This window comes from Triturus cristatus, chromosome 6 (genome assembly GCF_964204655.1).
Source record: "Triturus cristatus chromosome 6, aTriCri1.1, whole genome shotgun sequence".
In the NCBI taxonomy this organism is placed as follows: Eukaryota; Metazoa; Chordata; class Amphibia; order Caudata; family Salamandridae; genus Triturus; species Triturus cristatus.
The window spans coordinates 81,136,563-81,160,200 of record NC_140589.1 but is presented as its reverse complement, the minus strand read 5'-3'; the positions used below and the strand labels follow the sequence as shown (position 1 = coordinate 81,160,200).

The 23,638-nt window shown below is 48.2% G+C and overlaps 1 protein-coding gene across 2 annotated transcripts in view; it reads left to right on the top strand.

Moving 5' to 3' along the window:
• LOC146813794 (cap-specific mRNA (nucleoside-2'-O-)-methyltransferase 1-like) overlaps window positions 1–23,638 on the top strand; it is a 664,820-nt gene that overhangs the window by 616,328 nt on the left and 24,854 nt on the right. For both annotated transcript variants that reach the window (XM_085610257.1, XM_085610256.1), the window contains exon 23: window positions 15,503–15,611. In XM_085610257.1, coding sequence (XP_085466383.1) covers window positions 15,503–15,611 — 109 coding nt within the window. The remainder of the gene's footprint in view (window positions 1–15,502; window positions 15,612–23,638) is intronic.

Below are 23,638 nucleotides of genomic sequence, written 5' to 3'. Positions count from 1 at the left end.
AAGAGTTCCGGATGGATGACCAACTCTTTGTAGGGTACATTGGTGCAAAGAAGGGTCATTCAGTTTAGAAGAGAACTATTTCACATTGGGTTATACTCTGTATAAAAATATGTTATGCCTTGGCAAGGAAACAGTCTCCTGAGGGCCTTAGAGCTTTTTCAACCAGGGCCAAGGCAGCTACCACAGCTCTTCAGCGTGGTGTTCCAGTACTCGACATCTGCTAAGCGGCTAAGTGGGTGTCGCTGCACATGTTTGCCAAACATTATTGCTTGGATAACAAGGTCCGTAGTGAAGGCTTTTTCGGTCGTTCGGTCCTACAGGACTTTCTGGTCTAACAATGTTCTGCAGTCACTCCTCCGGGGATGGTATTGCTTGGGTATCTGTTCTAAGGTAAGGAATCTGCAGCTAGATGGCTCTATCAGATGGACAAGTTACTTACCTTCGGTAATGCCTTGTAAAAACATGATCTAGCTGCAGATTCCTTACTGACTGACCCACCCATCCTCCCTGCACTGCGGATCAGTTTTTAGTGTCAGGTCTGTTTCCCTTCAGGGCCATAGTTGTTTTTAGCACACCATGGTTAGTCACTTCATGGTTCCACACTTCTACAGTGGAAAGTCGTGAATAGTACTGACGTCAGATTACCAAGGTGGTGCCTATATAGAGGACGTGGAGTCAACGGACGCTACCCATCGACGTGCAGGGGTACTGCTATCAAAAATCTTCCAGATCCAGCCTGACGCCTGGAAACTCTTAAGGTAAGGAATCTGTGGCTAAATCATGTCTCTACGAGATAAAGCGTTACCAAAGGTAGATAACTTGTCCAACATTTATTAACCAAAATACATAAATTAAAACTATCTAACTCGCAAGACCACTTGTTTTATTCACAGTATTCTCATAATTTTGCATATATTTGCATGGGTTCCTGTCAGGTTAAATATGTGGCAGCTGTTGCAGTATGTGGAAGACCGGTGTGAGAGAATGGAGTGTATTACATGGTATGGTTGTGAGACCTCTCGGTGTATTGCACTTACTAACTCTTCTAGGACCAGTCAGGCTTCGTTTGTCAAACCTTAGCTTAACCCTGGGTAGCTGTGGCTTTGAGCAGTCAGGCTTCAACAAAGGAAAAAGTGTAAAGCATTTTAAACCGCACCAAAATCAAATGAAAAAGAAACACGACTCAAGAAATCCAACATCAATTTGTAAAAATAGACTGTATTTTCATGAATTTATGGACACCAAAATGGAAGAGATTCACTAGATGGTTCCATCACATATATATTTTGAAAGAAACAGTATATTATAACTTTTCACTTAACCGCAAAACAAGCATTGGCAAATTCAACGAATTTTACATTTAGAAACTTATTCAGGAAAACATTGGTCAGAGTGGTATGCTGATACTTAGAGCTACTTTGGATAACCAACTGCGGCAGGGAGCCAGTCAAGGGGACCAGCAAGGTCCGAAGAAACAGTTACCTCAACAAGAAAAGCAGTCTTCAGTCCAGTTCCACTGTCGGTGCTCTCTTTCATTTGACTTCTATGGAGTGGTCCTGATGCAAGGGATACAGGATACTGTGCTGCTGTGCGGTCGATGGAGGTCGTCCTTGTGGGGCAACCTTGGCCACAGTCGTCGACATCCATCGAAGTCCTCTTTGGTTCAGCAAAAGTCCAATCGCCACTGGACTACTGTTCACCGGGCATAAGAAACTCTTTTTTTCCTCCTTTTGGCAATAATTCTCCTTCTGGGTGAAAAAACTGAACTCTGAGGATCCTCCCACGTCAGGCATACTCAGGTGCAACTTTTGAACATCAGGTCTCTGTCTCCCAGGCTGCGCTGCGGCGAGGAGAGACGGTCGGGCTTCTTCAGCTCTTGTGGCCCTGTGCTGCTAACAGGAAGTCAGCCAACTCACTTTTGTAGTCTCTGCTTGTGGCTGGGCTCGGGAATGGCTTGCCCACGAGCAGGACACAGCAGGCTAACCCAGGGAGGGTTAGCAGGGCAGTGCTTTGGTTCTCTTCTCCAGTCCAGCAAGATATGTGTTGTGGATGCTAAGGGTGCTTTCATGCCCAAAACGTGTCCTTGGGGAGGTTGCAGTCACTAGCCAATTGGCCAGTAGGTTCCCTCCCGCCTGATGACAACTTCCTGTGAAGTGTGGCATTTAGCTATTCCGGAGTGCTCCTTTCTGCTCACTCCCAAGATGTCATGACCACTCTCTTGGTATGTGGAGCTTGGTAGCCTACCATAGAGGTTGTGGCTAACTGTGGGATACACACCCACGAGAAGAGCGATTTGGCAACTGTTTTCCCTCTGCCCCGCTGGCAGTCTGTCTACCTAAACAATAGAGCAGCCCTTTTGTGTTTGGGCACCACTTGCCCTTCAAAGGGAAGAAGCTCAACTTTTGGGCCAACACGTGGCTTTCTGCCAGGAGGCGGTAACACCTCCTCCAGTAGCAGGCATCTATTGCTACTTTTACTGGGAGTCATTCACACATCTCTCCAGGAGGGCTGAAAGCAGCCTGGAAGGATAGTCTTTGTGTGCAATCAGAAACGGGCCCTGGGAGCCTTGGGCACCCTAAGTGGCAACTTACTAAAGTTGCACTTTGCCCATCAGTGACATTAAATTTGATTTAACCTTTACATTTGATGGAATGCACTGATTGTTTTCATACCTTGAAGTACCCACCTCAGTAGTCCAAATCAGAAGTTATCAGGGCTGAAGCCTGTAACTCTGTACTTGCCAATGAGGCTACTAGCTGTAGGAAAGTGGCTCCGTATATACTGTTCCCAAATAGGTACAGTGTGTACAGAATCCACAGTCCCCAGAGGTTTGACAGAGGCTAAAGTTAGATATAACCTTACTCTCTAAAGTAGTAGCTTGGTCGAGCAGTAAGGCAGTATCAGAGGACAGTGTAAAGCATTTGTTGTACACACTCAGTCAGCAAATGGTGTCACACACTCAAGAACTGAACTCTAGGCCAATGGTTTGTATATGAAAATATATGGTTGTTTTATTTTAGAACCAACAATAGATATCAAAATATACTTTCTCAGAATGAGATGCTTTAGTTAAATACTTTGCAATAGGCAATTGACTTTTGAATGCAATAGTTACAGTTTGTTGCAATAGGCAACACAATTTCAAACACAATAATACATTGAGCTCAATGGGAATTTTAAGTTAAATGCAATTGATTACTTTCAGGATTACTTTTCTTACTCCAGGACTGGATCCTAGATTCAGTCCTGGGACAGTTCTTGGAAACAAGTGAGTAAATATGTTTTAGTTACTGTTGTGATTTTTAAGCAATATTTTGGTATTTTAAAAGTTGACACTTAAAACCTTTTCTAATCAATTACCAATGTTATCCTTTGGGAGGAAATTCACTTAGCAGGTAAGTGGGGTTATGGTTACTTTTTCGGGTTCAGTGTTGGATCCTGGATCCAGCACTAGTATACCACCTGTAAGCAGTTGATAGACTGCGTTTAGGTTATACAGGCGATTTTTAACGAATATTTGTAAGTTTGCAAAATCGACACTTGGAAGAAATTTCACAGAAAAACAGTCAATGGTTTCCTATGGGAGAAAGTTCAGGTTACCGGTAAAGTATGTTCTCGTTACTTTTGTAATCCAGTGCTGGGCTCCTAGGCTCTGTCCTGGGGCATTTATCTAAAGCAGGTAAGTAATTACGTTTTCACAGTTGGTACGATTTTTGAAGAATATTTGTAGTTTGCAAAAATCAACACTTAGAAGAAATTTCAGAGAAAAACATTCAATGGTTTCCTATGGAAGAAAATTGAGTTAGCGATAAGTATGGTTTGTAAGTACTTTTCAGGGTCAGTGCTGGGCACCAAGATCCATCACTGGGATCTCTCCTAATAGCAGGTGAGTATTTCCGTTTTCGTTACTCTGTTGATTCTAGGTGAATATTTTAAAATTTAGAAACTCCACACTTAAAAGAAATTTCGAGTGAAACCAGCCAATGTTACCCTATGGAAGAAAAGAGAGTTATCGGCTTTTGGGTAAGTACTCGACTGGCAGAGTTAAGGTGCTGGGCATAGACTCAGGGGTCTCCCAGGTTCAGGTAAGTACAGTTGTTGCACCCTCAGCGGCACAGAGGCAGCCGGGTGAAGAGTGAATTAGGCCCAATGTTATTCTATGGAAGGCAGGGGGCCCTTGGTTGGTGGCTGCTGACTGGCAGGCCACACTGCTGTGGAAGCTGGGTTCCTGGTCACTTGCTCAGGGCAAATGGGGAAGTAGGTAGAAGTGGAAGTTGCACAGCCAGGGCCACTTGGGCGGCTGGGTGCAGGGTACTTTTGAGCCCTCGGGCGCTCAATGGATTGCAATGGAAAAGCTCAAGGACGAACAAAGGCTGCAAGCTCGGGGACGGAGATTCTTCAGGTGCGACCACCACTTCGAGAGGTAAGTTGTGTAGTTGGAGGATAGGTAGGTACCCAGGAGTTGGGCACAGGGGGCCCAGGACGCCGGGGTGCCTTTTGATGTTGGGAAAACTTACCCTCTGTTGATCGTGATTGGGGGGAGGTCGTCTCTCTTCTGAGGCTGCAGGCATCGTCAGGAGCATCGAGGTGGGTTCTTGGGTGCCGGCTTCGGGGTCACAGTCGCCGGGGGGACGTCCTCGGGGTCTTTGTCCACTCCAGTACAGGCCAGGCTTGGCGGGTGCAGAGTGTGCAGGGTTTGCGGTTCCTGGTTGATGCCAGGGGTCAGTTACTTGCTTTGAGCAGTACCACGGCTCGTGGGAGTCCCAGATGCTTAGAGTCACAAGGTAGCCAGGTCCTCCAGGGTTTGTGAGGTTGCTGGCCACGGGAGATGCCGGGATTTAGCAGGAGCAGGTTCGAGGGTCAACAGGCCGGTAGGGCTGGGGCCAAAGCAGTTGGTGTCTTCCCCTTGTTAGCAGCTGCACGGCAGGTCTTCTTTCTTCTTGATCTTCTTTGCTGTTTCGGAATCTGGATCTAAGGAAGGAAGGAAGGTTCAAGGTGCCCCTAAATACTAGATTTAGGGGCGTTACAGGTAGGTAAAGGGCAGGGTCCATGGGTCCCTGCCCTGGGGTGGGTACACCCCCTATCCTGCCACTCTCCTGGGGGGGGGGGGTCGGGGGGCAGTAGCCTAGTCCTGATCGGGCAAGGCTTCCCGTCTTCAAGATGGCGAGAGCCCGGAGCTGTGTTTCACCTCACCTCCCTCACCCGAGGGGTGGGGTTGGCAGAGGCTGGCACACCCCCTTTCTTTCCTTAGGGTTTCCGGCCAGTCTTCCAGCCATAGTGGGGGGTCAGAACCGGTAGGTGCTAGTTGCTGTGTACAGCAGGTAGCCTAGAGAAGCTCACAAAGGCGGGATGCCGTTGAAGCTTCCCCTGCCCATCCTGGGGGTGGAGACCTAGCACCTCACCCAGGATGTGCATAGTTGCAGGCCCAGGAGAGCGGATGGCTCTCTACCCAGGTGTCCAACAACATGTCTGCTGTGTGGCAGCCTAGGCAGCCCCTCAGACAAGACGTGGATTGTAGGTTAGGTTCAAGAGGCCCTCTGTCGTGCATTGTACATTAAATCCCACACTGGCATCAGTGCGGGTTTAATGTGCTGAGAAGTTTATCATGTCGTGTTTGGTGTCAAACGCTTTGGAATCATACCCCCACTCCAGTAACTGGTGTGGGAGTATGATCCCACCCTTCTAGAGGGATAGACATGTACCTACTGTGGAAACACGGTAGAATCTTGAAGCGCCCTAGCATCACAAAATGGATGCCACCAGTCACAGACACTGGGCTGCCCTCCTGCTGCTGACCGAAACTCACAGTGGAGGAGGCCCAACAATAGGCATCCTGTCACAGGGAGGTGTAATTTTGAATCAACGGTCGCAAACGTTCCCGCTCCCGCCGGAGTCCGAAGTCCCTGCAGCCCCGGAAGTAGATTTCCTGACTGCTCCAAGGCCATCGTGAGTCCCCAGCGAAGCTGAGGCAAGTGGACCCTACGAGTGACGAGGAACAGCAATAACTGGGTACCGGGCACTATTTTCGAGTGCAACCCCTTCACGACGTTCCACGACCTTGTGCATTGGACCACGTGTGGTCCAAGCCTCCAGCAGGATTTCCACCGAAGATCAGAGGCCTACCTCGTCCCGAGTGACCGTGGGCTCCTGTTGAGTGAATCCTCCCAAGGCATCTTCGCGTTCCATTGCCGGTTGGCTTGTGGGTCCCCAGAAGACTTTTCTACAAAACCAAAGGGCTCCCCTGGTTGCTCCAGGCCTGCCCTGACTTATCCTCGCTGGGTGAGTCCCTCAGACCTTGCTGGTCTGCACCGCTGACTTTTTACACTTTCCGTGAGACTTGCTGTTACCAAGGCTTGTTGGCTCCAATCTGGTCACCGACACCGCAGTAAGCTGCAGACTTCGTGGGACACGCCGCATCCAGCTCCTGGTCGTCGTCGCTGAAGAGTCAAGACACCCGTGATCACTTGAAATCACCCGATGACTGTGGGCATCCAGCTTCCTTGCCCCGGGTCACTGCCAAGTGACTTTGAACACGGTCTCCTCTGCTTTCAGGTCTTCCTTCTTCTGAATCCAGACTTGGATTCCACCGGACACTTCTTCTGTCTTCACAAGCAGCAAGTCTTCTTTGGCTCCCATTGAAAACGACGCCGCGACCCGACACCAAAAGACACCTATGCACCCGGCTTCCCTAGATGAGGTAACTCCTGCACTACGGTGCTCCTGTGTGTGTTGGCTCTAGAGCTACTTACCCTGTAAGTGACTTGCTTGTAAACTATCCCGAAGTATCCTAAAACTTTAAAATTCCAACCGCGACTTGCTCCATTGAAGTCTATTGGGATCCGCGGCTGTGTTCTCAAACTGCATGCGTCTCCCGCGGGTCCTTTACTTACCTGCCTTGGGTGGATTGGTGAGGCCCCAGCGCTTCTGAAGGCCCTAGGCCTTGTCCCCTCGCAAGTCGAAATTCCTAAGTCTCTTTTTTAGTATATGGTCTGGTACGCCCCAGCCATATAAGTGCTTAACTTGTTGTGAAACGTTGATTTGTGCATATGTTCCTGACTTCTAATCTCATAAAGAGATTAGTAGAGTGTGTCTAGTAATAAATACATATATATTTTATATATATACCTATGTGGTGTCCTTTCATTTAGTAATTCAAGAGATTATATGGTAAAACAAGGTGCTTTACATTCCTCTAAAGACTTAGCCTGAAGGCTGCTCTCCACTGCTACCACTAGGATAGCTTTCTTTAAAAGGTTGTCTTAAACCTATCTACCATAAGAGTCGAATTGTACTGGTGCAAGGTGACCACTTTAACTAGTGACCAGCATATACCAGGCCAACTTCTCACATGCACCCAGACACTCAGCCTGTGTGTGTCTGTGTGTGTGTAAGGGTACAGGGCCCCTAAGGGTGGCACAATAGGTGCTGCAGCCCTTAGGGGCCTTCTCTGGTCACAGTGCCCTGGGTACCTATGGTACCATTTACCAGGGGCTGACCTGTGGTCAGAGATGCCAATTGGGTTTAGGTTGTCATGCAGTTTTAGGGAAGAAACACAGGCCCTGGGCACCTGATTGCCAGGAGCCCAGGGCACACTCCGTCATAGTACATCAGCAATTCAGCAAAAAGTGGGGGGGCATACCATGCAAAAAAGATGGCACTTTCTCACACCAGCCTCTTACAGTAAAACAAGAATGGTGAGTTTTGCTTGTTAGAACATGTAAAACACATTTTCCAATTTGTAATATATTGCACCCTACCATAGGGCTCAACAGGCCTACTGTAGGGGTGACATATATATATTACAAAGGGAGGTTCAGGCTTTGCCATTACCTTAAATGGCAAAGCCAAGTTAGCCATTAAAACTATAGTGGCATTCTGGGAGACATGTTTACCTTGTCATACTGTTGGAGGCACAACTAGTGCTGCAGTCCATGAGTGACATGTTAACACACAGGCCCTAAGTACCCCTGGTACCATGCGCAAGGGACTTAGAAGTAAGTGTAAGCAATGCCACTTGGGTCTATGCCAAACAAGGATGTACCTTTTTTATGGGTCAGAGTGCATGCTCCAGATTAGCAGGGCTCAGGGCATTTCATTAACTTTTGTTAGTAAAGCAGGAGAAGCCGAGTGTGTTACAGACTCAATGCAACCTAATTGTGGTTCTTTAAAGGTCTTTCCTGTGACCGCACATGCACTGGATGCGGTCTTGTTTGTGAGAGATATTGTATACAAGGGGCTTGCATCCCACCCATTGCTTAACATTCACTGACCTCATTGTCACTCCTATTTGCTGTCTTCTAGATGGCTTTCACTTGCTGGCTTCCTCTTCTTTTGGGTTGAGCATGGACCAAGTATGGATTGCTGTCCATCCACTGAAAGCGCTGTTAGTGAGATACTACTTTTATTTTTCTCTGTTGTCCTTGTTGAACCTCTTGACATTTGTAGCTGTTTTACTACACTCTCTCTCTCTCCCTCCCTCTCTCTCACTCTCTCTCTTTCTAACCCTCTCTCTCTCCCTCTCTTTTCAAAGAAGCCCTTTCTCCTTTGCAATGGTTGTTTGTGACAACAGATATTATCGGCTTCCTAATTTATTCCCACCAGGACATGGGCACAATTGCTCTCTTCCTTTGATAGGATTTTTTAGCAGATGTAATTTTTGTTTTATTTTTCACACATTGGGAGATTGACTAATTTGCTCAGAATCTTAGGGTGTTGCCAAGACCTAACAAGCATTGGCAAAACCCATAGGTCTTGCCTTTGAGATTATTGACTCTTACATTGCCTTTTGTTCATGTTGTACAGTATGGGCATTGCTGAGTTTGGCAATGATTTGTAGCCCAAGCTGTAAGCGGAGTGCCTGCTCTGCAGCATGGCTAAAAATAATAATTTTAAAAAGGATTATGACACATCCAGCGCAAACGTGCTTCTAAAGAAAACATATTAGCCCCTGCTGCTTCATAGGGCTTTATGTTGGTTACCCACACTGCCAGTCATCCTCACTGCTGTACAGTATGGCTAAAAAAAGATTGCCTGAACTAATAACTCTCATAAGCAAGCACTATTTCCCTTGCTTGTTTTATGGCCAGGTGTGCCCTTGCTTCTCCACTATACTGACTCCACCAAATAAACCTTCTAATCTAAGGGATACTGTTGTAAAGTTTGCTTGTCCTCCTCGCAACTTCTCGTGGGAATGTCGTAGTGTTTGTGGAATGTTCTCTTAGAGCTCCACGGAGGCACGGTATTCTCGGAGAGGCGGTTGATGTGGATAGCAGGCTGGGATCCCTATCTTCACGAAGAGCGCTAATAAACTTACTGTACTACGACTTATCTGTTCGCCTCGTCCTTTTCATCTTCAACATTTTGGCGACGATTGCCTGCTTCAGCTCTTCGCCATTGGGGAGTGAATCCATGTGTCTTCTTCGCAGCTTCTGGTGTCCGAAGCAATTTTCATGCTTCCGTTCCTGTGAGGTCCAGTTGGTGAGGCACGGCTTTCCCCTCGTCATTTTTTCTTACTGAGGTACTGTTTCTCGATTTATTTTTACCAGCGGTTCACCGATCTCCGCTTTCAAGCTGTTTCGTGCTCGCGCACGATCGTCATTCCTATTATTTACATGGTGATGTGCACACCTCCCTGGCAGATCTACACTGTGATCTGCACACCTCTATAGTTGATAAAATTACACATTCATGGTTATGCATTACAAAATACAACACAGGTCTACACGGTGATCTGCACACCTATTGTTGTTACTATTTATGTGCTGCATTTCATATTTAATTATTTATTGTGCTTTATTTCATATCACATTACAAATTTATTGCAGATTTACACTGTGATCTGCACACCTCATCGTTGAGTGCTTCTACTATTTTTCACCTTATTTGTTACATTACACCTCTCATACAGTATGGCTGCTAGTCAAACGATTTCTCCACTTCCTGCGTTTTTACTTGAAGGGAATACACCTTCCATAGAATGGGAGGAATGGATTGGCATTTTCGAAAAGTATTTAGAAGCCATTGATGGTCTTATGTTTCAAGCATCCAGGAAGAAAGCAATTTTATTAAACTCTTTGGGGAAAGCTGGCCAACATGTTTTCAGGTTTCTTCCTGAGATTATTGGTGCTGATGGTGAGCCTATTGACAATCCTTATATTGAGGCCAAACAAAGACTTGCCAAGTACTTCGGAAAATAAATCAAAATCGTCATGCAGCACCACATGAGACTGTTGACCAAATGGTTACTCGCCTACGAGAACTCGCAATTAAATGTGACTTTGGCACTGTGACTGATCAATTAATCTTTGGGCTGCCAGAAATCCAACCTTATTTGATCCCATTTCTATTGCTAAGGTAGTTTGGAGTCCGACAAATGCATGCAAGAAATGCATACTTTGGAGTTGAAAAAAGAAGATACAGTAAATGTAGTGACAAAGAAAGATACATCTTCAGACATTGATCATAAAAACGAGCAATACCCTACCAGTTCCTCGAAATCTAAGCTCAGATTGCCTGGTGACAAAAAAGGAAATTCTCTGGGTGTTATAGATGTGGCAATATTGGGAATGCTGTAGGCTGTGCTGGTTGCTTTGCTAGAGATAAGATCTGCAGAAAGTGTGGTAAGAAAGGACATTTGAGAACAGTCTGTAAAAATCCAAATAGATAGCTCTGCAAAAGAAAGACACATACTCCACCCAGGTAGTTGCCTCCAGTTTCTTGCAATTCCTGAACCTCTGTCTATAGAGTTCTGGGGTCAAACCATACCTTGTCATCAGGACTTCCTTCATGTGGGCATAAGGCATCTTATTCTCACTGGGTAGGTCTAACAATGTATCCCTACCATCACTCACAACGCGGCCCCACAACCCCACTCCCCAATCCTTCTCAGGGACCCGGTGGGCCAACATTGCTATCTCATAGGCTGCAAACCACTGCCCAATATGTTCCTGTCTATGGAATTCTCTGATGACATCTTTGGGAATATAGATTCTAACTTCAGATGGTGCGCTGCCACCAGAGGGATTGATTTCTAAGCTTTTTGCTCTGAGCTCTAACTCCCTCTACATTCTCATGTTCCAATCTCATTCTCTCTCTCTCTCCAAGGACAACCTGCTATTCTCTAGGTCCCTCGGACCTTCCATCTTGAGCCTGGCCATCTCCATTCTGTGCAACCTATTTCTCTCCCTGTCTTCCAGCTCTCCTGGGGACAGGCCTTTGGAAGAGACGCTACTGCCAGGCGGGGACAGTACCCCTTCCCTGGCTGGAACCAATGGCCTATCCAGCTGCCAATCTGCATCCCCAACTGGGTCCACCACCAGTTCAGGGGCATTTCTTTCTTCCACCCAGGCCCTCAGCGCCTTTTGGTATTCATCCTTTTTGGCAACGCCTGGGGTAGCAACTTTAAATTTTCTGCAGAAGTGCTTCAGGTGTTTCACATTGTAGGTTTCCAACCTCTCTTCCTCAAAATCTAGATCCATAGATGCAACAGATGCTGGTCTGCTCATGGCAGTAAGAATTGGCAGTTCAAGGAAAGAAAATTCGACCCCAAAAAAAGTATGTGGTTGCGTTTGGTCTGCACTCACTAGTAGTGTACACCAATTACTGTATGAGTCACAAATGCAAGTCCAGAATCCTCACCGCTGACCACCAATGTTAGAACTGGGTGTCTCTAGTTGGCAATGGTATACACCTTTGTCCAAATAGGGACCCTTGCTTCTAAGTCAGGGAAAGGGGATTACACTCCTGGATAACCCCTGCTCACCACCTTGATAGCTTGGCACGAGCAGACAGGCTTATCTCAAAGGCAGTGTGTTAAGCATTTGTGAACACATACAGTAACACAGTGAAAACACTACAAATGGACACTAAATAGGTTATATAAAAACAAGTATTCTTTATATAGACTTAACACAAGACCACAAACGACAAAGATACACAATACTGTACTCAAAATAGACTTAAACATGGTAGAAGTAACTTAGTTCAAGTTGATGATCAATGCGACACGTTTCTCACATAAGTACCTGGATGCGTAACGCCAAGCAAACAAAAGGTTCGCAGGGAGGGTGATGCGTCGGTTCCTTGCTTCAGGGGAGGTGATGTGTCGCTCCACAGTGCTTGCGCAGAGTAGGGGATGCGTCTTGTTTCTTACCGGAGAGGAGGTGATGCGTTGATTCTCGTACTGCGCCTCGATGCGATTGGACAACTCAATGCAATAAGATGGTGCCCTTGATGTGATGCGACGATGTGAAGACGATGCGTGCACGCCCTACGGCTGTGCGGCGAACTCTGTAACTTTGGATCCGTGACAGGCCCTACGACACGCTTTTTCCGGTGATGCAACGATGACCCTTGCGGTGGCGACACACTTCTCCGGTGATGCAATGACAAACAACTGCGGTGAAGACACGCTTCTCTGGTGATGCGGCGGCGACACGCTTCTCCAGCGATGCGACAGCACAGCTGCAACGACGTCACGCTCCTCGTTGAGTTGCGCTCCCAGCGACACAGGCTTCTGCAGACACAATTCCCAGCAAGGAAATTCCGAGGGGAGCTGGTGGTGAAGTCTTGTCGCCCTGAGACTTCAACAGGAGGCAAGCACAAGTTCAAGCCCTTGGAGAAATATTCTGCAAGATGATGAAAGTTCCTTAAGAGTTCCTTCTCCTTTCCTTGGCAATAAAGAAACCACTGCAGGCCAACCCAGCAAATAGCACACTGGCAGAGGGGCAGTCCAAACTCCTGCAGCGTCCTTGGTTCTTCTCCTTGACAAAGGGTTGTCTTGTTTTCCCAGAAGTGATCTAAAGTCTTGGGGTCTGGGCCCCCATATTTATACTACTATTCTCTTTGTTCTCTTAAGGCAGAGGGTCCTGTACCTAGTCCAAACCAGTTCTGGGTGCATTCTGCCAGTGCACACCTACTTCCTTTGTCAGTGTGGGCCAGGGACATCAGATGCACCACAGGATGTGGAGCCAGCATTGTGGAAGGCAGGCACAGCCATATTCAGGCCCAGGTGCTACTCCTCCCACCACTCCTCATGCAGATAGGTCTATTCAGCCTGGTGCTGACTCACCCTGTCTCCTGGAGCACCCCAGCCCTGTCACTCACAAAACCAGACATACAATACACAAGGTAGCAGAGGCAGGCTGGATGGTTAGGCAAGAAAATACCTACTTTCTAAAAGTGGTATTTTCAAACACAGAATGTTAAAACCAACTTCACTAAAAGATATATTTTATCATTCTGAGTTTAGGCATACTAAACTTGAATTTCTACCATGTTCCCTGGGTCAGTTAGGATTATAAGAGGTTATAATCAAACTGCCCATGCTGGCCTATGGGAACAGGTAGTCTTGCAATAGTGAAAAACGAAATAGGCTGTAATTCACTATCAGGTCATGCCACACACATCAGGGCATGACCTACCTTTTACATACAATGCACCCTGCCCTAGGGCCTACCTTAGGGGTGTCTGATATGTAGAATAGGAAAGGTTTAGGGACTGGCAAGTGGGTGCACTTGCCAAGCCGACATGGCAGTCACAGACTGCACACAGGCTCTGAAATGGCAGGCCTGAGACACACTTTACAAGCTGCTTCTGTGGGTGGCACAACCAGTGTTGCAACCAGCAGCATTACTTATTTACGCCTTCTCTTGTTATTGCCTTTAGATTATTTTCCCTTACTGCTGTTTTCCTTTTCCACTCAGTTTTTTTCAGCATTGCATTCTAGCTTGTTTATTACTATGTTTGATTTTGTTCTGTTATAACGAAAGGGGATATGTTGTAAAGTGTGCTTGTCCTCCTCGCGGCGTCTTTTGGGGATGTCGTAGTGTTTGTGGAATGTTCTCTTAGAGTTCCACGGAGGCACGGCATTCTCGGAGAGGCAGTTGATGTGGACAGCAGGCTGGGATCCCCGTCTTGACGAAGAGCGCTAATAAACTTAATGTACTACGATTTATCTGTTCGCCTCGTCCTTTCCATCTTCAACAGATACGCTAATGGTCCGAAACACTATATGGCGGAATAATTCACAGCATGCGAGTCTAGGCGAGTTTTAAGCCGCTAATCTGATGTTAAAGATTAATCAGGGTAGTTTATTGTCTCTTACATGAAGTTTTAATACAGTTAAAAGGGCAAATCATTCCAAAACTAATTGTTGAAATCAGCAGGATTGCATTGTGAGACCTCTTGGGAAAATGATGGAAAGTTTAACATTTTTGATAATTGCTTTTTGTTGGGATCTTAAATTTCACATACGACCCATTAACCTGTGCCTGAGCAATTTAGTAAACACTTTTGGTATAACTGCAACGTTGGATCATCGTGCATTACATTGTCTTCAACGTATTGACTATTTACATATAAGGCAAGTAAGTGAGGCCTATAAATAAAGACTATGATAAGAAGTTGGTGCCTATATTTAACTAGGAGGTCACAGTTGCCCTACTACCTGAAGGATGTGTACCCTGCAGATAATTGAATCAAAATTCTTCTGTATCTTGTCTTAGCCGCCGTTCTCTTTACTAGTTCGTTCTGCTTTCCGTGAAACGTGCCTTTAGCTGTTGGATACTCTCTTGTTAGATAAAAACTAAAAATAAAGAAATTATGTACTTGAGTTTTCTCAAATACAGGAAAGCATTTCTGTTCTACCATAAACATAATTCTAAAACTACCATGCTAAAGAGTTAGACATGGGCACCAGGAATTTAGTTCTAAATCAAAGACTCATGAAAAGAAGTATATGAATGACCATGTATGTTTTTTTTTAGGTTATCCTCATAGAAGAGTTTCCATACATAAAATACTACTTTTGAACTAAACCTTACGCTATTCAAATAATAGATAATAGATACTTGTCTATATATCTTTTTACTTGGCATTCTTGTAATTAACACTGGTGACAATACTTTTTGGCTAGAAATTAATACTTTATTGGAGGACTATAAATGGTTAGTGTCAAACTTTTCGTCATTAGCTGGCTGAAATTGATATGTCTTCAAGGTCGCTGAGAATTTTTTATTTCCTCTTACGAGATGTGTGAGTTGGGGTTCCAGGGTGATAATCTGTGTAAGTGTAAAGATCTGCCCCCAAATGTTTGATGGCCTGGTGGATGGAAATGAGTTATGTCTATGGCTGTGCATTGTTAATAAGTCACCATGTCTGTTTTTTACACAACCATGCAATTATTAGTTACTAAAAGCAGAATATGGTGACATTTGCATCCAAACTCTTACTTCCAATCCAGTATCTGAATAACAGTTACCAAACCATGATACAGCTTCTGCACACTTCCACAAACTCATACTTTCACATGTGGCTTGTTAGAACTGACAATGTTAGTGTATCAAGTTTCATAACATACACTGTTATAAGGAGTGTTGAACGGAATTCCCTGGACTGCCTTTATAAAGTGCAAATTGCGTAAAACAATGCATGTTTACATTATTAAACTTGACATCTTAATCCACACTATTTTTCTCTTCTCTTTCTTTTTTCATTCTTCCAGATCCTTGGACGATGGCGTTTAGCAAAAGCCACAAAAAGAAATTTTTCTATAACATGAAAAATAAGACGTCTACTTACGAACTTCCTCTTGATTCAGTTGCACCATTTCAGTAAGCTAATGACCTTTATAAAGAGGATGCTAGGAAAATAGATTAAAATAAATACTATTGTTTGTTCAGCTTGTATGATATTGTACCATAATAGATATTAATTGAAATGCTTATCAATTTTCATTATTTCAGGCACTGGTTCATATTTGTGACTTATATTTCTGTTCTCAGTCAATATGCTGATACTGGCCATTAGTTTTTTATTGTACGGACTAAGTAGAGGGCTAGGACAGTCTTGAGTTTACAAGAACTGATACTCATTTGTCTTTATTTCTGATAGAGACTCCTAAATACAAATTCCTCACCATGGACAATTCCCCAGGCATCAGACTGGAACCGGAATATCTTGAGCAGTACCTCTGCACCCCGAGTCTGCCGTCAAAAGTGACGTTGCAGTGCATATATAGGCACCTTTTGTTCCATGCCAACAACGCGGTACTGCTGCGTGCCGGTAGGGAATGTTGTTCGGCTGTGTGCGGGAAGTGACGTCGTGTTGTCGATGTAGGCGCATCCCCGCACGCGGATATGAGTTTCATTTGTTCCCTTCTTGAGACGTTTTGCTGACTCTTTTTTGAGCTGTTGCTCAAAGTGTGCATGGGACATGTCCCTTCCGAACCTACTGTATTTAAGCCTTGTGGGAAGTGTCACCAGCAGATGTCTGTCTCATATCCCCTCTTGGTCTGCCTCTAGCACCTAAGGTCAGGTCACCACACCAAGTACTGCCCCAAGTGCAAGGTGATGCACCCCAAGGCGATTCATGAGCGGGTGCTGAATCTCCAGGCTGCGCAGCAGAAGAATGCTCCATGCAGTTCTCCGTCCTATTCTCTGTGCCGCTTACAGGGTCGTGCTTGGATTCATTCCCAAAGAAGGTGCCATTGCGCTCCAAGACTACTTCTTCCAAGTCGGGTAAGTCAAAAGAAGCACAAGAAAAAGAAGTTGAAGCGTTATTCAATCTCGCTCGCCAAACACTGTGCTTCTGGTCCCTGCTCCCACACTCTACCTGCAAAGCCGGTGCCCAGACATGCTACCCGGAGTTCCCCGGAGTGATGCCAGTACAGTTAAAGGAAATTGACAGTACTGTGCATGGCATATTCGGGCCACTGACACACTCTGGAGCGACCTTGGCCCCGAGGAGCCAAGAGGTGGCCCCGCTGGGTTACCATTGGCGGGTTCGCCCTCGACGCCAGGTGGGTTCGCTGGATCCACCCTTGGATCCAGACTGACGCCAACATGGGTGCCTCGACTCACCCTGGCTCAATCCCTCTCAGGAACTAGCCAATCGTAATGTTTGACACCGATTCGACGTCGCTGCTGGTATCGTCTAGGTCACCCTATCCTGTGGACTTCCCATAGAAGATGATTGGTCCCTTCGAGGACCCTGATGATAACTGGTATCAGAAGCTGGGTGATGTCAGTGTCCTAGATACCTCTCCAGATTCTGGTATGGTTTTTCCTCTGGCCCAGGTTTCGGTGGAAGGCTCATCCCTTGCCAGCGTGATATACAGGGCAGCAGAGGTCCTTCATCTCCAGCTGTGGGTCATAAATGTCAAGACTAACTTCTTGAGAGAGGTGCTTTAACCTGGGGCATGTTCATCTGAACCCATGCTCCCCTTTAATGAAGTCTAACGTACGTTGTAGGAAGCTGGCTCTGCATATACTATACCAAAGTAAGATATAGTGTGCACAGAGTCCAGGAGATTCCCAGAGGTATAGCAGAGGCTAAATTAGATAATCACTAACAGCTCTATTAGTGGTAGTGTGGTCGAGCAGTCAGGCTTACCAGGAGGATGTGTTAAGCATTTAATGTATTTACTCGATCAAGGTTGATGGCACACACTCAGAGACAGAATCCAGACCAATTAGGTAGGTATAAAAAAGGTATACTTGTAGTTTATTTCTATAACCAAGCAGGACATGGTACAGGTAGGTTAATAAGTACTTTCAAATACACGACTGTTCAAGGAAATGCAGTTGTTTGTGTAATTGTAACAGTTACAGGCTGATATCACTTTTCAGAATACTTGGCATAACACAGTAAATGCTCTTTGATTACTTTCAGATTACATTACAATAGTGTTCACTTCTCGCCATACATTAGCAGTTCTACATAGAATACTGTCTAGACCCAAAATCTCATACTATGAGTCCCTATGGAAGGAAAAATGGTTATCGAACTCGGAGGTTGAGGTTTCGAGGTTACGACCAAGGTTCCCCAAGATCCAAGTGGACACTCTAGTTACACCACCAGCGGCACTGTGGCGGTCGGGTGCAGAGTGCAGGGGCCCAACGTTAGCCAACGGGCTAAGGGAGACCTTTGGTTGGGGTCTGCTGGCAAGCAGGCCACTTCAGTGTGGGAGCAAAGCTCCTAAGTTTGAGGTCGGCACTGCAGGGACCAACGACCGACACAAGAACAGCACCGCCAGCAGCACCGAGGCGGCCGGGTGCAGGAGGTAAAGCAGACGTTGCTGTCCATCGGCTTCTCAGTGGAGACCGTCGGTTTCGGAAAGTTGCACGCTCGGTTGGGAGGACTTCTTGGAGGTGACCCACGCCTGGGAAGGCTACTGGGGATCTCGGAGGAGGCTTGGACACAGTCGGTTGCGCCACCCAAGTCTGGGAAGGCGTCGAGGGCTGGCAGACGCGGTCTGAGTTCCTGGACCGCTTTGATCAAGGGAGCGGTTGCCTTACCTTCTTTGGTCGGGGGGACCCTGGAAGTAAAGGCTGCAGGTTTCGTTTTGAAGCTTGTGGGAGGTCAGGGGTCACAGGATTCTAACTTAGGATCGCCAGGGGGACCTCTTTGGATTGTGGACCCACTCGATCTCGGGCTGTCCGCCAGGTGCAGAGTGGTGCAGAATCCCGGAGTCCGGACTCTGACAGTTAGTCTTTGGTTTGAGCGAATCCTGTGCTCATGGGAAACAGAGTCTGTTAGTTGAGTGCAGTGCAGGTCCTCCGGGCTCCGGGCTCTGGAGGTTTGCTGCTGTGGGACACACCGGTTTCTTTGCTGTAGGCAGGTCGTGGTTGGGACAGGCTGGTAGGGCTGGGGCCAAGTCAGTTGGTGTACTCAGTTTCTTCCCGGGTCAGTGTGGCTCTTCGGTCCTTCTTCTCTTTTCCTTGAATCTGAGGAGGCAAGGTTTCAGGGTTGCCCTAAATAGAAAATTTAGGAGCGTTAAAGTGGTTCATAGGTTGGGACTAATGGGTCCCTTCCTTGGGGTGGGGACACCCCCTATTTTGCTACCCTCCCATGGGAGGGGGCATGATCATCTTCCTAATTGGTTGTTTTCCCTCATCTTCAAGATGGTGGGGACTGAGATGTGTGCTTCACCTTGCTTCCGTCAACTGAGGGATGGGATTGGCAACGGTGAGCACACTTCTCTTCCTAACTTGGATTTGCCACTGATTCTCCCGCCCAAGTGGGAGTCAGAAACGATTAGAGCCAGTTGCTTGGGCCAGCAAAAGGCAGGGACACCGTCCGAAGGCAGCTGGTCTTTTAAGCTTCCCCTTTCTTGGGCGCAGTCTATCCTGGGGGAGGAGGCATAACACATTTGCCCAGGATGGGCTTTGTTTCTGGACCCAGAGAGCGGAGGCCCTCTACCCAGGGGTCCAGAAACCTGTCTGGTGGTGGCAATGGCGGGCAGCCATTCAGTAACCACACCAGGTATGGTCTATTTTCAGTGGGCATATCTAAGATGCCATCTGAGTGCATTTTACATTAAATCGCACACTGGCATCAGTGTGGGTATAATGCGCTGAGACGTTTGCTACCAAACTTCCCAGTTTTTAGTAAAGTCATTATGGACCAACTCCCAGACCATATATTCTTTATGGCTTTACTACGCTTACAATGTCTCTCAATGAACTTAGACACTGTAGGAGTACACGGTTCGTGCGTCTGTACCCTCACCTTAGGACTAGTGCACTCTGCTAGAGGGGTGACTTACCTAAGCCTTAGGCAGTGGATTGCCATGTCAACCCTTCATTTTTTTCTGCACCAAAACATGCAGTCTGCTTGTGGCAGAGCGTGTGGATTAAGGTGCAGGGCCTCTTAAGGGTGACACAATAGGTGCTGCAGCCTTCAGATGCCTTCCTTGGCCACAGTTCCCTTGGTACTCATGGCACCTTTTACAAGGGGCTTGCCAGTGGCCAGGTATGTGCCAGTTGTGGATACAAAGGTACAATTTTGGGAAAGAACACAAGCCCTGTGAACTTGATTGGCAGGGACCCGGGGCACATCAAGTCAGGTTGCATCAGATGTCAGGCAAAAATGGGGGAGAAACCATGCAAAGAAAGGGCCCTTTCCAACAGACGTGCTCCTGGGGGCCTGGGCAAAACCATTCACAGAGGCTCCGGAGCACGAATGATTGTCCATCGGCACCGTCCCACACCAAGAAGCACAGCTTTCCTTTCGCAGCACTTTTCCCAGGAGAGCCTGATTGGGTAGGCCTCCACAACCAAGGTCAACCCAAGTGCATTCCCTACCACACCACCGGAGAGGGAATCCAAGAGACTGGATACCTTTGGGAACCATATATTTTCTTCCACCAGTCTTGTCCTGTGGTTGGTGAACACTGCATGTCTCTTGGGTGATATTCCAATGCATTGTAGGATTCAGTTGCGCAGCTGCTTCTCATGCTTCCTGAGGAAGAATGCGCCATCCTTAACCAAGATCTGGTGGACAGCAGCGATGCAGCAAAGTTCGCCATCCAGTACGGACTGGGCACCATAGACTTCCTGGTTAGAGCCATGGCTTTTATGGTGGTGCTGCGTTGCCACGCCTGGTTATGGTTTACTGGGTTTTCAGTGGATTTCTAGTCTTAACTGCCTGACATGCCCTTTGATAGCTTCCGCCTATTTGGCTATAAGGCTAATGAGGTGCTCGAACGCTTACGCGAGAGCAGGGTCACTGCCAGATCCTTTGGCCTTTTCTATTCAACCCATCCACAGCAGCAGTCCTTTCACCCCTGCCATAGCCATGTAATGGGTAATTATGGGCACCTGCAATTCCAGCCATTCTCAGTCCAACAGCCTACCCAGCCCTTTTAAGGAGAGGGCTTTGGCAGCCAGTCCCAGGGTGCTGTCTGGTGACTCGCCCCCCAGATACTGGAGCCTTAGAAACTCTTTAGTATGCCGTCCATCCAGTACAGCTATCCCATTGGCGGCAGAATCCGGCACCATCTGCTCCAATGGTCAGCGATAACATATAACAAGTGGGTGCTTCAAATCATTCTGAAAGTTTATGCCCTACCATTTTTTAAAGTAAGCAATAATGGGGTAACCCTGTGTCCCTGAGAACCTGGGTATGAATATGTAATAACAATGGTTCTGTCGGGGGTAAAACTATTCCTTTGAAGTTACCAGAACAATCAGTGAGTAATTACTTTATCTAAAGTAGAAATCATGCTTTCAATCTCAAACAAACTCATTGATTAAGAGAAATAAAAACGTATTCTGGAACACACGACAAGGAAACTGGGTAAAACGTGTATTTGATGTTTATATAAATTACGGCATTTATATATACTTTTTTATATTGCAAACTGTCAAAAAGGCTGTCGAAACAGCGTTACATGAACCGTGATGTGTGTTAACGTGACATTTTAGTGCTCAGTGACAAAAGTTCAGTGCATATGGTATATACAATTTGAATGAATATACAATATTTACAAGGGAAAGTAAATGACGATAGCCAGAGCTTAAGGACAAAACAATTAATCTGAAAGAAACACGTTAGTTAGATTCCTCACCTTAGAATATCCCCAGGCGTCAGACTGGATCCGGAAGATTTTTCGTCAGCAATACCCCTTGCGCGTCGCTAGGCGTCGTCTGCGGCTCCGCGTCCGTCGTCGGCGTCGTGCGCCGGGATGACGTCGTCGGAGTACTTAGACGCCGCCCTCGCGCGCTGACGTCAGTTCTTCTTTTTTCCGCGCCAGTAAGCGCAGATCCGGGAGAGCTACCCCTTTTCGTCTTTTTTGACTAAATCTTTTTGATCATTTTTGATCCTTTTCTGTCGACATCTGGTGCCGGTAGGATGCCTGGGTTCAAGGCTTGCGAGGATTGCCATCGACTGATGTCGGTGACCGATCACCACCGCCGGTGCCTCTACTGTCTAGGCCCCGACCACGACGCGGAGTCGTGCAACGACTGCCAGGCCCTGACTTCGAAGGCTAGGCGGGAGCGGTCCCGCAAGCTTCTCGAGCTTCGCCACTCGGCTCCGCGTCGTGCGCGATCCCGGTCCAGGAGGAGGTCCAAGGATCGCTCGCGGAGCCCTAGCCGACGCCATCGATCGTCCGGCTCCAAGTCGTCGGGTAAGTCCCAACGCTCCAAGAAGTCCAAGAGGCGACATCGCTCTTCGGACTCCCCTTGCCGGTCGCGCGAGGGTCAGGGTGGTTCCACCCCCGCGGCTCCGGCGGAGCTGCAGGTGCCGCGTCCGCCCCCATACCTTCCGGTCCCTGGGGCTGACGCGGCGCCGGCGGAGATCAGTGCCTTCCTCTCGGCCATGAGGAGCCTGGCCCCGCCGTCGACGCCCGCTGGCGCGCCTTCGGGCCCCGCGGACTCGACTGGGCGACCTCGCGTGCCGGCGGCTCCGGCCCCGGCGCCGTCGACGACTCCGGTCTCGACGCCGCAGGTCCCCGCGGGGCCCATGCCTGGGCCCCAGTCGCCGCCGGTTGACCTAGTCACTCCTCCACCGGCGCCGACGCCTGAACCGCCGACGCCTTTGACGCCGACACCCCAGTTTAGCCCTCATCCGGACCCGGCGCCGGTGCGGCGTCGACCGACGCCACATCCGACGCCGCTTGAGTCCTACCATCTCTACAGTCCGGTTCCGATCATTCCTCCTGTTTATCAGGAATCAGAAGAAGGGGGCGACTGGGAGGGGTTCGAGGACCCTCTGGCTGTTCAGTCACAGCTTTCTCAGGACTGGGCAGATGAACTGGGGGAGGCCAGTGGGCTGGACACCTCGCCAGACACTGGATTCACTTCTCCTCTGACCGTGGCTTCGGAGGAGGGTGCAGCATTTTCTGTGGTGCTGCGCAAGGCGGCCGAGGCCCTTGGGCTCGAGTTGCCTGCCGTGGCTGTGAGGACTAACATCCTCACTGAGGTGCTTCAAACCTCAGCAAGCTCCACTGAGCCTCTGCTGCCGTTCAACGAGGCCCTCACTGACGTTCTGCAGGGCACCTGGTCCAAGCCCTCGACAGTTCCTCCTGTGGATAGGAACGTTGCCAGGCGCCACCGCCCTGCTCCGGGCGACCCCAGTTTCCTGTCCCAACACCCCACCCCCGAGAGTCTGGTTATCCAGGCCTCTACCTCCCAATCCTCCTTCCCGACCGCTCCGCCGGACCGGGATTCCAAGAGACTCGAGCAGTTTGGCAAGAAACTGTTCTCGTCCCTTAGTTTGGGCCTGCGGTCCTTAAATACCGCCTGTCTCTTGGACCGTTATTCCCATTCCCTGTGGGATACGGTGGAGGACGTGCTGCCCCTGTGTCCGGAGGAGGTCCGGCCGCGTCTTACCCAGGCTTTGGCCGATGGGAGGGATGCAGCACGGCACGCCATACGCTGTGGGCTTGACACAACGGACTCGCTGGGTCGGGCGATTTCCACCACGGTGGCGCTCCGCCGCCACGCCTGGATGCGGTCCACGTCATTTTCCGGGGATGTCCAGACCACCCTCATGGACATGCCCTTTGATGGCACTCGCCTGTTTGGTGAGAAGGCGGACAGTGCGCTGAACCGCTTTAAGGACTCCCGGGCTACGGCCAAGTCCTTGGGCCTCTCGGCTCCGCGGGCGCACACCTCCGCTTTTCGCCCCTTTCGTGGCCAAGGAAGGGGCGCCTCCTCACGTCCGCAAAGCCACCAGCCGCAGAACCAACCTGCGCGCGGTCGTGGACGTGGCTTCCGCCGTGGCGGAAATGGAGGCCGACGTGGTCAGCCCACTTCCACCCCTGCAGCATCCGCCTCAAAGCCCTCCTAGTCCGAGCTTTCAGGCCCATACCACGCCAGTGGGCGGCAGAGTTCGCCATCACCTGCTCCACTGG